Source organism: Mustelus asterias, chromosome 30, assembly GCF_964213995.1.
Source record: "Mustelus asterias chromosome 30, sMusAst1.hap1.1, whole genome shotgun sequence".
Classification (NCBI taxonomy): Eukaryota; Metazoa; Chordata; class Chondrichthyes; order Carcharhiniformes; family Triakidae; genus Mustelus; species Mustelus asterias.
Window position 1 is genome coordinate 11,415,548 of NC_135830.1, and position 15,674 is coordinate 11,431,221.

A 15,674-nucleotide genomic window follows, 5' to 3' on the forward strand; every position below is an offset into this window, starting at 1 on the left:
TAGAGACAGTCTGGCTCCATGGGCCAGTGGAAGGGAGTGAATCAGCAGAGGCAGCTGATCAGATTGTCTCAATCTTAGTGACAAAGAAGCTCCATGAGCTCCTCACACTTGTTGGAGGAGACAGGGGGGAGGGAGAGAATTTCAAAAGGAACTAACTTATGTTGGTGACAGTAAAAGGACTTGTCACACTGAGTTTAACACAAAGCTGATTTATTTATCCTTTATCCAGAATATTAACCTCCACCTGAAGTGGAATTCATTATGATCAGAAACAGACCCAAGAACATAGTTCAATCCTGGATGTTATTAACAGAAGAATCTAATCACAGTAATTACATGTGAACTCTCAGGTATGTCAACAGGTTGGGCAAACAGATAAATCCCTTCCTACACGCTGAGCAGGTGAACAGCCTCTCCCCAGCATCAGTGTGCTGGTTTACAGTGAGTTGAGCTGAACCCAGTCCCAAAGTCTCTTGTCAGTGTGAACACGTTGATGGGATGTTAGTTCCTCCAATTGTCTACAGCACTTCCTGGAGTTGAGCATTCAAACAGGTTTCAGACAAGTGATCGGTTCCAGCTTTATTTCAGACTCAGTTGAAACAAAAATAAGACGTTTTAGTTGTTCAATTAAACAACAGCCTGTTCCATTTGATTACTACCAAAAGCCTGTCTATGTTCGCAGAAAGGAGGTTCGATCTATATTTTCATTTGGAATTCGTGGGGATTTTTCTTCTGATCGCAATGCATTGCTGGGCACGATCAATGATCCAATCCAAAGTACGCATGAAATGGGGATGCCTGTTTCTCAAAATCCTCCACCTATTATAGTTAATAGGGGGAGAACATACATCGACAACCCTGCAAAGCCCAGTGTATACAATGTTGTTTCAACTCACATATGTAATCTGATTGTAAATTCAAAGGAGACAAAATGGATGCCAGTCATTTGGAAAACATACTTCCTCGGTGTGATTTGTACATGAGTGCAAGAATGAACCCTGGCCAACGATTTCAAAAAGTCCACACCACAAATTACGAGTATCAGATATCCAGTAAAGCAACCCCCAAAGAGGTCTTCAAAGTTTGCCATCTGTGAAAGCGCTTCAGCAAAGCGCATATTCAACTACTTAGAAAGGACATCACCAATAACTCTATCAGATGCATCACCCACCACCAGAGTTTCAACCGGCCAGGAAACGCACAAGCTGTTGGCTCAAACATCATCCATCGAGAGCATTCCGAAAAGAAAAACACGTTTATCTCCAGAAGTATTGCCTGCACTCACTCCCAGGACAAGTTGCAAGTACAGAATAACAATGACTCCCGTACAACATCGGTTGAGTGCTGGACACTTCTCAACTTGGGAGGCAGAAAACAATGAAGTCCTATACTACATGCAGAAGACCAGTGGTGGTGATATCTAAGGATAAGGCAGTTGCTCCAACACCTCATCAAGAAGATCCAGTCCAAATGAGCAGACATAAGATGCATGAAACCTGACTGTCTATTTCTCGAAATCCTCCACCTGATGCACCATCCACCACCACAGTTTCAACCGGCCAGGGAAAGCGCAAGCGTTTGGATGAAACACCATCCATCGAGAGCATTCCACAAAGAAAAATGAGTTTATCTCCTAAAATATTGCCATCACTCACTCCCAGGACAAGTTGCAAGTACAGAATAACAAAGACTCCCGTACAACATCGGATGAGTGCTGGTCACTTCTCAGCTTGGGAGGCAGGAAACGATGAAATCCTATACTACATGCAGAAGACCAGTGGTGGTGATGACCAATCTGAGGATAAGGCAGTTGCTCCAACACCTCATCAAGAAGATCCAATCCAAAGAACGCATGAAATGGGGATGCCTGTTTCTGGAAATCCTCCACCTGATGCACCACCCAACACCAGAGTTTCAACCGGCCAGGAAAAGCGCAAGCTGTTGCATCAAACACAATCCATCGAGAGCATTCCAAAAAGGTTTGGTTCTGCCTTTCAATTATCCTAATGAACAATGTTTGCATCTTCATAGCTGCTGACAGATAAAGTTAATAAAATACACATTCAGTTGCCTACAACAGTTAATAAACATTTGCATTACTAAAACAAAACAGGTTTCTCATCAGTGTGACTGCGCTGGTGTTTCCGCAGGTTGGCTAACCGAGTGAATCCTTTCTCACACTCGGGGCAGGGGAATGGCTTCTCCCCAGTGTGAACTCGCTCATGTGCCAGCAGGTTCGATGAGTGAGTGAATCCCATCCCGCAGTCAGAGCAGAGGAACGGCCTCTCCCCAGTGTGAACTCTCCGGTGGTTCAGCAGGTTGTATGAATGAGTGAATCGCTTTCCACAGTCAGAGCAGATGAACGGCCTCTCCCCGGTGTGAATTCGCTGATGTGTCACCAGACTGGATGACTGAGTGAATCCCTTCCCACACACGGGACAGGTGAACTGTCGCTCCCCAGTGTGGTTTCGCCCATGAGCTTTCAGTTCAAATGAGTAACTGAATCCCTTCCCACAGTCCCCACATTTATAGGGTCTTTCTCCAGTGTGAACGTGCTTGTGTTTCAACAGGCCAGATGATCGGCTGTAGCCTTGTCCACACTCAGAGCACGTGTACGGTTTCTCCCCACTCTTAACAGTGCTTTTACCTTCCATGTTCAAATTCTGATGATACTGAGGTTCTGATGAATTGGGCGACTCTCAGATCCTGATGTGATGTTCAAATTTCCCAACTGCAAATCCTCAACTTCCAATACCCTGTGAAATTGATTTAAAACAGAAAAAAAGAGAGTGAGAGAGAACCCACAAAACTCAAAGGCAAGTTGTGAAATTGAGCTGAATGAATCTGGTAATTTGTGGAGCTGGTACTAGGAAAAGATGACCATGAAAACAGCTGGATTGTCATAAAAACCCAACTAGTGTCCTTCAGGCGAGGAAACCTGCTCATGCAGTCTGGGCCTACACCAGGTCTGAACCAACACAAGACTCTGGGATCAATGAGGGGAGCAAGGAAGAGAAAGATAGAGAGGTAGGAGCAGGAAGTATTGAAGGCGAGGCTTTTATGTATCTCCAACTCGACCCGAGCTTTGAAGGAATCATTAGCTCACCCACCTAGAAGGTCCAGAGCATCAGGTGTGTGTGAACATGAACACTTCCAGGTTCCCCTCCAAGTAACACACCATCCTATCATGTCTGACATCCAGTGCTCGTTGAGCAGAAATGTCCTCCAATTCAATACTGGGAAGAGGAAAGCCACTGTCTTCAGTGCTTGCAACAAAATCCACTCCTCTCTGTTGTAACTCTTTGAGGCTGAACCAGACAGTTCATAAGCTGGTTGTTAAATTTCATCCCAAGCTGAGGTTCTGATTACATATCACTAAGATTATTATATTAACACCTATAGCAGAGCTGGAGTTATTTTGCAATTCAGCAGAAACAAACCCAAATGAACTGGTTCAGTCTGAATATGATTCACGCCAAAATCCAATCACTGCAGTTACTTGGAATTTGTTGGTGTTTCAGCAGCCCGGATAAGGCAATATATCCCTTCCCACAACAGGAGCAGGTGAACTGCCTCTTCCCAGTGTGACTGCGTCGATGAGTTTCCAACTTGGATTGATATTTGAGTCCCTTCCCACAGTCCCCACATTTAAGACCATAAGACATAGGAGCGGAAGTAAGGCCATTCGGCCCATCGAGTCCACTCCACCATTCAATCATGGTTGATTTCAACTCCATTTACCCGCTCTCTCCCCATAGCCCTTAATTCCTCGAGAAATCAAGAATTTATCAATTTCTGTCTTGAAGACGCTCAACGTCTCGGCCTCCACAGCCCTCTGTGGCAATGAATTCCACAGACCCACCACTCTCTGGCTGAAGAAATTTCTCCTCATCTCTGTTCTAAAGTGACTCCCTTTTATTCTAAGGCTGTGCCCCCGCGTCCTAGTCTCCCCTGTTAATGGAAACAACTTCCCTACGTCCATCCTATCTAAGCCGTTCATTATCTTGTAAGTTTCTATCAGATCTCCCCTCAACCTCCTAAACTCCAATGAATATAATCCCACGATCCTCAGACGTTCATCGTATGTCAGGCCTACCATTCCTGGGATCATCCGTGTGAATCTCCGCTGGACCCGCTCCAGTGCCAGTATGTCCTTCCTGAGGTGTGGGGCCCAAAATTGCTCACAGTACTCCAAATGGGGCCTAACCAGTGCTTTATAAAGCCTCAGAAGTACATCCCTGCTTTTGTATTCCAAGCCTCTTGAGATAAATGACAACATTACATTTGCTTTCTTAATTACGGACTCAACCTGCAAGTTTACCTTTAGAGAATCCTGGACTAGGACTCCCAAGTCCCTTTGCACTTTAGCATTTCCATGCCATCTCCCTGTTGTGACTACAATTATGTTCCAAAAGGCCAGATGATTGGTTGAAAAGCGCCAGGGACCTGGGTTCAATTCCCAGCTTGGGTCACTGTCTGTGTGGAGTTTGCATGTTCTCCCCATGTCTGCGTGGGTTTCCTCTGGGTGCTCCGGTTTCCTCCCACAGTCCAAAGATATGCAGGTTAGGTGGATTGGCCATGCTAAATTGCCCCTTAGTGTTAGGGGGACTAGCTTGGTAAGTGCATGGGGTTATGGGGTTAGGGCCTGGGTGGGATTGTGGTTGGTGCAGACTCGATGGGCCAAATGGCCGCCTTCTGCACTGTAAGATTCTATGATTCTCTGATTTTTAGCAACTTCTCAGCTGTCTTTATCCTCATTTCCATTCCCTTTGTCCCATTCCACTCCCCCTCCTCATAGTATGAATCTTTTCTGATTCTCTTTACTCTTAGCTGTGACGAAGGGTCATCCAGACTGGAAACATTGGCTCTATTCTCTCCCCACAGAAGCTGTCAGACCTGCTGAGATTTTCCAGCATTGTCTGGTTTAGCTCCGCCCACTGACCGCGCATGCGCCCTGCACGGAACAAAGATGGCGGCCGCGGCACTGGGCCTGATCCCGGATAAAATCCCCGCAGCTGCAAACCCGGGACCCGCAGGCTCTTATTCGGCCCTTGCGGTCTACAGCGGGTGTTTGTGAAGCCTCCGCTCCCTCCCCACCCCGACTCCCGGCTCCATTCCTCCCTCCACCCCACCGACTCTCACCCGCTAAAAAAATAGCATCTCCCTCACTCGCAGGGCTCCGAGCAAAGTGACACAACGCATGCGCCAGAGACAGCACCACGCCGGCGGACTGGCCTCCTGTGGAGTGAATAGGGCACTTTCACACCCGCAGCGAATGCTGGGTGATAACTGCACCATTGAAATCTCAAAGGGTTAATACAAAATAAAATTGTTAACATTTGAGATAAATTAACAAAATATTGTGAATTGGTGATCTGCTGTACTCCATTTCTGAAAGTTCTGCTGTGGATCCCACACAGAGATATCAAAGCTTTTATACCGTTTCTCCTCTCCTTCCTTGATGGTGCTGATTCTGGCTGGGTTCAATCGTGATGTGGAGATGCCGGCGTTGGACTGGGGTAAACACAGTAAGAGGTCTTACAACACCAGGTTAAAGTCCAACAGGTTTATTTGGTAGCACAGGCTTTTGGAGTGGTCCTCCTTCAGGTGAGTGAAGAGATGTGTTCACAAACAGGGCATTCATAGACACAGACTCAATTTACAAGATAATGGTTAGAATGCGAGTCTTGACAGGTAACCAAGTCTTTAAAGGTACAGACAATGCGAGTGGAGAGAGGGTTAAGCACAGGTTAAAGAGGTGTGAATTATCTTCAGCCAGGACAGTTAGTGAGATTTTGCAAGCCCAGGAAAGTCATGGGGGTTACAGGTAGTGTGACAGGAACCCAAGATCCCGGTTGAGGCCATCCTCATGTGTGCGGAATTTGGCTATCAGTTTTTGCTCAGCAATTCTGCGTTGTCATGTGTTGTGAAGACCGCCTTGGAGAACGCTTACCCGAAGATCAGAGGTTGAATGCCCGTGAGTGTTCCCCGACAGGAAGAGAACACTCCTGCCTGGTGATTGTCGAGCGGTGTTCAGTCATCCATTGTCGTAGCATCTGCATGGTCTCGCCAATATACCATGCCTCGGGACATCCTTTCCTGCATTGTATCAGGTAGACAATGTTGGCCGAGTCGCAAGAGTATGTACCATGTACTTAGTGGTTGGTATTCTCACGTGAGATGATGGTATCCTTGTCGATGAGCCAGCACATCTTGCAGGGGTTGCTGTGGCAGGGTGGTGTGGTGACTTGGTCTCTCCTGAAGGCTGGGTAGTTTGCTGCGGACAATGGTCTGTTTGAGGTGCGTCAATGCCAGATTCATCAGCCGCACTCACAAGACAGTCCCGAACGACACCCAAGCACAACGCAATGCCATCCGCGCTCTCAAGACCAACCGCAACATTGTCATCAAACCAGCAAAGGGGGGGGGGGCACTGTCATACTGAACAGAATGAATTACTGCAAAGAAGTGAGCCAACATTGAACAACGAGGAACACTACAGACAGTTATCCGCAGATCCGACCTGTCAACGCAACAGACTGATCAAGACCTTTGATTCAGACCTCCAAAGCACCCTCCGTGCTCTCATCCCACGTACTCCCCGCATTGGAGATCTCTACTGCCTCCCGAAGATACACAAGGCCAACACACGCAGTTGTCCCATCGTATCAGGCAATGGGACCCTATGTGAGAACCTCTCCGGCTACGCCAAGGGCATCCTGAAACCCATTGTACAAAGAACCCCCAGCTTCTGTCGTGATACTACGGACTTCCTACAGAAACGCAGCACACATGGAGCAGTTGAACCAGGAGCACTCCTCGTCACAATGGATGTCCCAGCACTCTACACCAGCATCCCCCACAATGATGATATTGCTGCAACTGCCTCAGTACTCAATGCTGTCAACTGCCAATCTCCAGATGCAATTCTACAACTCATCCACTTCATCCTGGACCACAATGTCATCACCTTCAACAACCAGTTCTTCATCCAGACACAAATTCGCACCTCAATATGCCAACATATGCGATTCCCGGCTTGGGTCACTGTCTTGTGGAGTCAGCACGTTCTCCCCGCGTCTGCGTAGGTTTCCTCCGGATGTTCTGGTTTCCTCCCACATTCCGAAAGAGGTGCTGGTTAGGTGCATTGGCCATGCTAAATTCTCCCAAATTCAGTGTACCCAAACAGGCACTGGAGTGGGGCGACTAGGGGATTTTCAGAGTAACTTCATTGCAGTGTTAATGTAAACCTACTTGTGACACTAATAAATAAACTTTTTAAAAAAACAGCAGTAATGACAGTAGAAGGCAATCTCTGTAGTCACTTGTGATCTCACTGGTGTCTAACCAGGTTGAATGACTGAATGAAGCTCTTCCCACACTCAAAACAACTACTCCCCTGTGTGAGCTCACTGGTGTCTCAGCAGGTTGAAAGGGCAAATCCTTTCCCACAAATGGAGCAGGTGAATGACATCACCCTTGTGTGAATGAGCATAAGATCATAAGACATAGGAGCAGAATTAGACCACTCGGCCCATCGAGTCTGCTCAGCCATTCAATCATGGCCGATATTTTTCTCACCCCATTCTCCTGCCTTTTCCCCATAACCCCTGATCCCCTTATTAATCAAGAATGAGTTGGTGTTTCAACACTTCGTGTCTGCTTTTAAAATTTTTACACATTTAGAACATTTTTAGTGTTAAGAAATTAAATTTCAGTGAGGCAGAATAGAAATCATAGAAACCCTACAGTGCAGAAGGAGGCCATTCGGCCCATCGTTTCTGCACCGACCACAATCCCACCCAGGCCCTACCCCCACATATTTACCCGCTAATCCCTCTGACCTCCGCATCTCGGAATTCTAAGGGGCAATTGTTAACCTTGACCAATCAACCTAACCCGCACATCTTTGGACTGAGAATGACAGAGCGAATCCCTTCGCACACACAGGTTAGGGTCTGGAATGCACTGACTGAACGTGCGGTGCAGGCAGATTCAATTCAAGCATTCAAAGGGGAAATTAGACATTATCTGAACAGGAAGAATGTGCAGGGATACAGGGAGAAGGTGACAGAATGGAACTCGTTGAGTTACGCATTCGGAGAACTAGTGCAGACACAATGGGCCAAATGGCCTCCTCCTGCACCAAAACTCTTCAGTGACTCTGAAATCTTTAAAAGCCTAAAATGCTGGAATAAAACTCAGCAGGTTCAGCAGCATCTATGCAGAGAGAGAAACAGAGTTAACATTTCAGGTCTGTGACCTTTCCTGTGAACTGGGGAAAGTTAGAAATGTAACAGGTTTGGGTGGGACAGGGACTAAAGGAAGGTCTGTGAGAGGGTGGAAGACAGGAGAGATTTAATGAGAGAAAAGTGAATCCCCCCCAAAGAGCCAAAGGGAATGGAGATGGAGCGAGAGAAGAAACAGAGAAACAGAAGCTGTGTCTGGAGCAGGGGGGCTGACGACTGAAAGAAGGAAAAATGAAACAATCAAAGGAAAAGAAACAGAACGGGCTGAGAGTTTACTCTCTGAAACTGTTGGACTGAATGTTGGGTCCAGAAGGCTGTAAAGTGTGGAGGGGGCGGGGTGAGTGGGAGGATCTTCTCCTGGGCCTGCTCCAGACCCTGGTTAAAGCAGTAATCTGTTGATTCAGGATGGGTGGGGCTGAAGGGGGAGGCGGGGGTCACTCTGGTTGATCTTCTGTGGTCTTGTTTGTGCCCAGGTGGCCCTGAAGAGGGAGATTCTGTTGGGACTTTGTGGCTGATTTTGGTCTTTTAGTTTGATTGAACCACAAGTTTGGGGAAACGAGGAGGAAGAATGTTCCAGAGAAACTGGAATTATCTGTTTTGAATTTCTATTCTGCATTGATAGTGACACTGACCCTGTCAACTCCTTTTTTTAAATTAGAAGGGAAGGATTTAATGATAGAAAATTAAAACCAAACATCAGGTCAAAATTTGACAGGGTCACTCGATTCACCAGGACCTGAATTTCACAGAATCATGGTGCAGGAGACCATTTGGCCCATCGTGTTTGCACTGGCCCTCCAAATGAACTTCATGGCTTAGTGCCATTCTCCTGCCTTTTCTCCATACCCTTTGTTAGGGAGCTTTCCTCGCTGTCCCATTCCTCACTCCCCTGAGAGTCCAGACAAATAGTTTCAAAGTTTAAAATTGGCCTTTATTCAATCTATAGCAGGGGAAACCTGTTTCCACACGTGACATACAGGCTCCCAGAACAAAGGAATACAACAGCAATTATATCTTTAACATCAACTATAAGTCATGAACACACAAATCAAAGTTGTAAACGTATTCAAAGGTACTCAATATCCAATCCCAACTAATAGTTCTGATTACTTCATTTGTTTTCCGCAGTCGTGTTTAACCAATTACAGCAGCCCTACGCTTGCTTAATCACAATATTCAATCAACAGGGCACGTGCACATAGCTACATTATCAATAAACACATGTCTGTGTCCTTGACTGTCTGGCACCCTGAGTGGTGGCTTATGACTTCTGTCAAAACACACTGCAGTCCTGGGCTGTTATCTGAAAGCAGTGATGTTGTAGTTACAGCCTCTTGTGGGCCATCAAAGGCCCCATGTTGATTATTTTTGCAGCTGTGCCTTGCAGCTCCAGCAGTTTCCCAGGAACTTTGCTGCATTGAATGATTTTTAACCCTTTCGCCATCTATCCCAGGTATTAGTCCAGTCGACCTTCTCTGACCTGCTTCTTACACATTTACATTCCTTTCTTAAGCAGATGAATAATACTCCAACTGTGGTCACACCAGTGTTCTGTATAACTAATGAATAACGTCCCTTCTTTTGTAATCAATCCCCTTCACAATAAACAATGACATTCTATTAACTTTCCTGATTACTTGCTGTACCTGCATACCAGCCTTTTGCGATTCATGTACAAGGACACACAGATCCCTCTGAGTCTCTCACTATTTTGATGATATACTTTCTTTTCATTCTTCCTCCCAAAATGGACAATTTCACATTTGCCCACATTATTCTACATTTACCTGTTCTTTGCCCACTCGCTTAACCTATCTATGTCCCTTTGTAGCCTCTTTACATCCTTTTCATTACTTACTTTTCCAGCTACCTTTATATCATCAGCAAATTTAGCAACCATACCTTCAATTCCTTCATCTGAGTTATTTATATAAATGGTAAAAAGGTTGAGGTCCCAGCATTGATCCCTGTGGCACACCGCTCGTCACATCCAGCCAACTGGAAAAAGACCCATTTACGCCAATCCTGTTTCCTGTTAAGTCGCCAATCTTCTTTCCGTGCCAATATGTTACCATTCCCCCAGCCCCACTAGGAGTTTTCATTTTCCACAATAACCTTTGATGTGATAGCTTACAAATGCATTCTGGAAATCTCAGTACATTCACCTTTCTGCACCTTTGGTTCCCCTTTATCCACAGCACATGTGACTCCTTCAAAGAACTGAAAAAATAGGTTGAATATGGTTTCCCTTTCTCAAAACCATGTTGACTCTTCTTCATGGCCTGATTTTTTCTCACTGCCATGCTGTAACATATTTAATAATAGCTTCTAACATTTTTCCTACGGCATGTTAAGTTAACTGTCCTGTAGTTTCCTGCTTTTTGTCTCTCTCCTTCTTTGAATAAAGGAGTTACATTTGCTACTTTCTAATCGAATGGAACTTCCACCAAAACCGGGGTATTTTGGAAAATTAGAACAATGCATCAACTATCTCACCCGTCATTTCTACCCCTCTTCAGCTAAAGAACAGCCATATGGCCTCGAAATGTCAACTCTGTTTCTCCCTCCACAGGTGCTGCCAGACCTGCTGAGTCTTTCCAGCATTTTCTGTTTTTATTTCAGATTTTCAGTATCTGCAATACTTTGCTTTTATCTCACGAGCTACTTCTTTTAAGAGCTGAGAATGAAGTCCATCGGGACCCAGGCATTTGTCAGTCCACAGCTCCAACTATTTGCTCAGTGCAACTTCATAAGTGACAGCAGTTTTCCTGAGTTCCTCTCTCCCTTCCACACCCCGATAAGATATTACTTCTATCCTCGATACTATCGGGCAGAGTACTATAGTGAAGACTGATACAAAGTACCTGTTGAATTCATCTGCCACCTCCTCACTTTCCATTATTAATTCCCTGGAGTCACTTTCTCTTCGACTAACATTCACTTGGATAACTCTTTTTTATTTAAATATCCAGAGAAATGTTTACAGAACAAAGAGAATTATAGCAGAGGAACAGGCCCTTCTGCCCTCCATGGTCCTGCACCGACTATGCTGCCCGACTGAACTAAAACCCCCGACCCTTCCAGGGACCATATCCCTCTATTCCCATCCTATTCATGTAAAAGTCAAGACGCCCCTTAAAAGTCACTACCGTATCCGCTTCCACTATCTCCCCCGGCAACGAGTTCCAGGCACCCACTACTCTCTGTGTAAAAAATCTGCCTCGTACATCTCCTTTAAATCTTGCCCCTCGCACCTTAAACCTGTGCCCCCTGGTAATTGACTCTTCCACCCTGGGGAAAAAGCTTCTGACTATCCACTCTGTCCATGCCTCTCATAATCTTGTAGAATTCTATCAGGTCGCCCCCCTCACCTCCGTCGCTCCAGTGAGAACAAACTAAGTTTCTCCAACCTTTCCTCATAGCTAATGCCCTCCATACCCGGCAACATCCTGGTAAATCTTTTCTGTACCATCTCCAAAGTCTCCACATCCTTCTGGTAGTGTGGCGACCAGAATTGAACACTATATTCCAAGTGCGGCCTAACTAAGGTTCTACAAAGCTGCAACATGACTTGCCAATTTTTAAACTCAATGTCCCGGCCGATGAAGGCAAGCATGCCGTATGCCTTCTTGACTACCTTCTCCACCTGCATTGCCACTTTCAGTGGTCTGTGTACCTGTACACCCAGATCCCTTTGCCCATCAATACTCTTAAGGGTTCTCCATTTACTGTATATTTCCTATCTGTATTAGACCTTCCAAAATGCATTACCTCACATTTGTCCGGATTAAACTCCATCTGCCATTTCTCCACCCAAGTCTCCAACTGATCTATATCCTTCTGTATCCTCTGATGGTCCTCATCGCTATCCGCAAATCCACCAACCTTTGTGTCGTTCGCAAACTTACGAATCAAACCAGTTATATTTTCCTCCAAATCATTTACAGATATTAGAAACAGCAAAGGTCCCAGCACTGATCCCCAAGGAACGCCACTTGTCCCAGCTCTCCATTCAGAAATGCACTCTTCCACTGCTACCCTCTGTCTTCTTTGATCGAGCCAGTTTTGTATCCACGTAGCCAGCTCACCTCTGATCCCATGCGACTTCACCTTCTGCACCAGTCTGCCATGAGGGACCTTGTCAAAGGCCTTACTGAAGTCCATGTAGACAACATCCACTGCCCTACCCTCATCAATCATCTTCGTCACTTGCTCGAAAAACTCGATCAAGTTCGTGAGACACGACCTCCCCTTCACAAAACCATGTTGCCACTCACTAATACGTCCACTTATTTCCAAGTGGGAATAAATCCTGTCTCGAAGAATCCTCTCCAATAATTTCCCTATCACTGATGTAAGGCTCACCAGCCTGTAATTACCTGGATTATTCTTGCTCCCCTTCTTAAACAAAGGAACAACATTGGCTATTCTCCAATCCTCTGGGACCTCCCCGGTAGCCAATGAGGATACAAAGATTTCTAATTTACTATCCATCTTTATATTTCTAGCTGCCTTTCTCTCGTACTCCAATTCTTCTCCTTATTTAATCTTTTTATCATTCTTTGCTGTTTATATTCTGTCTAGTTTTCTGACCTGCCACCCATCTTTGTGCAATTGTTTACTTTTTTCTTTAAGTTTTATACTATCTTTAACTTTTTTCGTGAACCACGGATGGTGGGTTGTCCCCTTGGAATTTTTCTTCCTCATTGGAATGTATCTGTTCTGGGTTTTCTGAAATAACCCTTTCAAATCTGCCACTGCACCTCTATTGACCAGTTCCTTAACCTCATTTGCCAGTTCACTTACATTGAACACAGTTCGGTCCTCGATGTGATTAACAGAAAAGTCCAATCACTGTGGTTAGTTGTAAACTCGCTGGTGACTCCGCAGTGTGGATGACTGAGTGAATCTCTTCCAAAACTCAGGGCAGTTAAATGGTTTCTCCCCAGTGTGATCAGCTCAGAAGACTGAGTGAATCCCTTCCCACACTCAGAGTGGGTGAATGGCCTTCCCCCAGTGTGAGTGCGCCACTGAGTTTCCAGCTCTGACAGGTAACTGAGTCTCTCCTCACAGTCTCACATTTCCATGGTCTCTCGCTAATGTGACTGTGGTTGTAAACAGTGCTGTTTCCTTCCAGGTTCAAAAATCTCTGCTTGTTATGTTACGATAAATTGTGTGGCTCCATCCAATCCTGATCTGATGTTTTGTGTGAGTTTCCTGACCCCAAATCCTCCCATTCTCAGACCAACAATATTAACACCTACAGCAGGGCTGGAGTCACTTTTCAATTCAGCAGAAACAGACCCAAATGAACATGGTTCAGTTTGAATATGATTCACAGCAAAATTCAATCACAATAGTTCCTTGTGAATTCGCTGGTGTTTCAGCAGATTTGATGACTGACTGAATCCCTTCCCACACACAGAGCAAGTGAACGGCTTCTCCCCAGTGTGAACTCGTTGGTGAGCCTGCAGCGTGTGTGAGTGAGCAAAGTCCTTCCCACATTGGGAACAAGTGAACATCCTCTCCCCAGTGTGAATCCGTTGGTGGATTGCTAGGTTGGATGATTGACTGAACCCCTTCCCACACTGGGAACAGATGAACGGTCTCTCCCCAGTGTGAACTCGCTGGTGTGTCCACAGATTGCCTGAGTGTGCAAATCCCTTCCCACACTGGGAGCAGATGAAAGGCTTCTCCCCAGTGTGAGTTCGCTGGTGTGCCAGCAGGTGAGATGAGTCAGTGAATCGCTTCCCACACTGGGAGCAAGTTAACGGCCTCTCCCCAGTGTGAACTCGCAGGTGTATCAGGAGGTTGGATGAGCGAGCAAATCCCTTCCCACACTGGGAGCAAGTGAATGGCTTTTCCCCAGTGTGAACTTGCTGGTGTAATGTTAGGTTAGATGACTGACTGAATGCCTTCCCACAAACAGAACAGCTGAATGGTCTCTCCCCAGTGTGGATCCTCTGGTGTATGTGTAAGCTGGATGACTGAGTGAATCCTTTCCCACACTGGGAGCAGATGAACGGCCTCTCCCCAGTGTGAATTCGCTGGTGTGTCAGGAGGTTGGCTGAGAGCGCGAATCTCTTCCCACATTGAGAACAGCTGAATGGCCTCTCCCCATTGTGAACGCGCTGGTGTTTTGTTAGCATGGATGATGCTTTGAAGCCCTTCCCACACACAGAGCAAGTGAATGGTCTGTCCTCACTGTGAATTCGCTGGTGTTTTGCTAGGTTTGATGACTGATTGAATCCCTTCCCACACACAGAGCAGGTGAATGGTTTCTCCCCCGTGTGAGTTCGCTTGTGCAATGCTAGGCTGAATGACCGATTGAATGCCTTCCCACACAGAGAGCAGGTGAATGGCCTCTCCTCAGTGTGAGTCCTCTGGTGTATATGTAAACTGGATGACTGAGTGAATCCTTTCCCACAGTGGGAGCAGGTGAATGGCCTCTCCCCTGTGTGACTACGTTGATGAATTTCCAGCAAGGATGGGGATTTGAATCCCTTCTCACAGTCCCCACATTTCCACAGTTTCTCTCTGTTGTGACTGCAATTATGTTCCGAAAGGTCAGATGATTGGTTGAAGGCTTGTCCACACACAGAACACTTGTACAGTTTCTCTCCACTGTGAATGGTGCTATTTTCTTCCATGTTCAAAATACAATGATATTCAGGTTACAATAAATTGGCCGACTCCATAAGGTACTGATACCAGGCTTGGTTTCAGTTTCCAAACTGCAAATCCTCCTCTTCTAATACCCTGTGAAATTGAATTAAAACAGAAAAAGGGAGTGAGAGAGAACCCATAAAAACACAAAGGCAGGTTGTGAAATTGAGCTGAATGAACCTGGTAATTTGTGGGGACAGCACCAGGAAAAAGTGACCACGAAAACTGCTGGATTGTCAAAAAACCCAATTGATTTCCTAATGTCCTTCAGGGAAGGGAACCTGCCATCCAGTCTGGGCACTATGGGAAAAGACAGAGAGAAATAGGAGAGATCGGGAATGAAGGAGAGGGATTTTATACATCTACAACTCAATGAGAACATTGATAGAATCTCCCAAACCCTCAACCTCCACCACCTCGAAGGACCAAGATAGCAGGTAAATGTGAACATCATCAACTCCAAGTTCCCCTCTTGTCTGATATCCAGTACTAAAAAACAGAAATTTCTTTCAAAAAATACTGGGAAGTCTGAACCCATTGTGTTCAGCCCCGACTACAAACTCCACTCCCTCACCAACAACTCTATCCCTCTTCCTGGCAATTGGCTGAAGCTGAACCGGCTGTTCACAACCCTGGTGAAATATTTCACTCTAGGATGAGCTTCCAGCCACATATCCACATCATCATCAAGACTGCTTATTTCCACCTTCATTCATAGAAATCCTACAGTGTGAGGAGGTCATTCGGACCATCGAGCCT

The 15,674-nt window shown here is 45.8% G+C and overlaps 3 protein-coding genes across 3 annotated transcripts in view; 2 read left to right on the forward strand and 1 right to left on the reverse strand.

Annotated features, from left to right (window-relative positions):
- The window catches only part of LOC144481037 (uncharacterized), a 297,288-nt gene that overhangs the window by 166,818 nt on the left and 114,796 nt on the right, over nt 1-15,674 (forward strand). The window lies entirely within an intron of this gene.
- The window catches only part of LOC144481041 (uncharacterized), a 211,559-nt gene that overhangs the window by 165,339 nt on the left and 30,546 nt on the right, over nt 1-15,674 (forward strand). The window lies entirely within an intron of this gene.
- On the reverse strand, nt 545-14,899 carry LOC144481058 (uncharacterized). The gene is made up of 2 exons (XM_078200709.1): nt 13,605-14,899; nt 545-2,628 (listed from the first exon to the last, which is right to left on the reverse strand). The coding sequence occupies exons 1-2, from the start codon at nt 14,897-14,899 to the stop codon at nt 2,100-2,102; spliced, it is 1,824 nt and encodes a 607-aa protein (XP_078056835.1). The 3' UTR covers nt 545-2,099.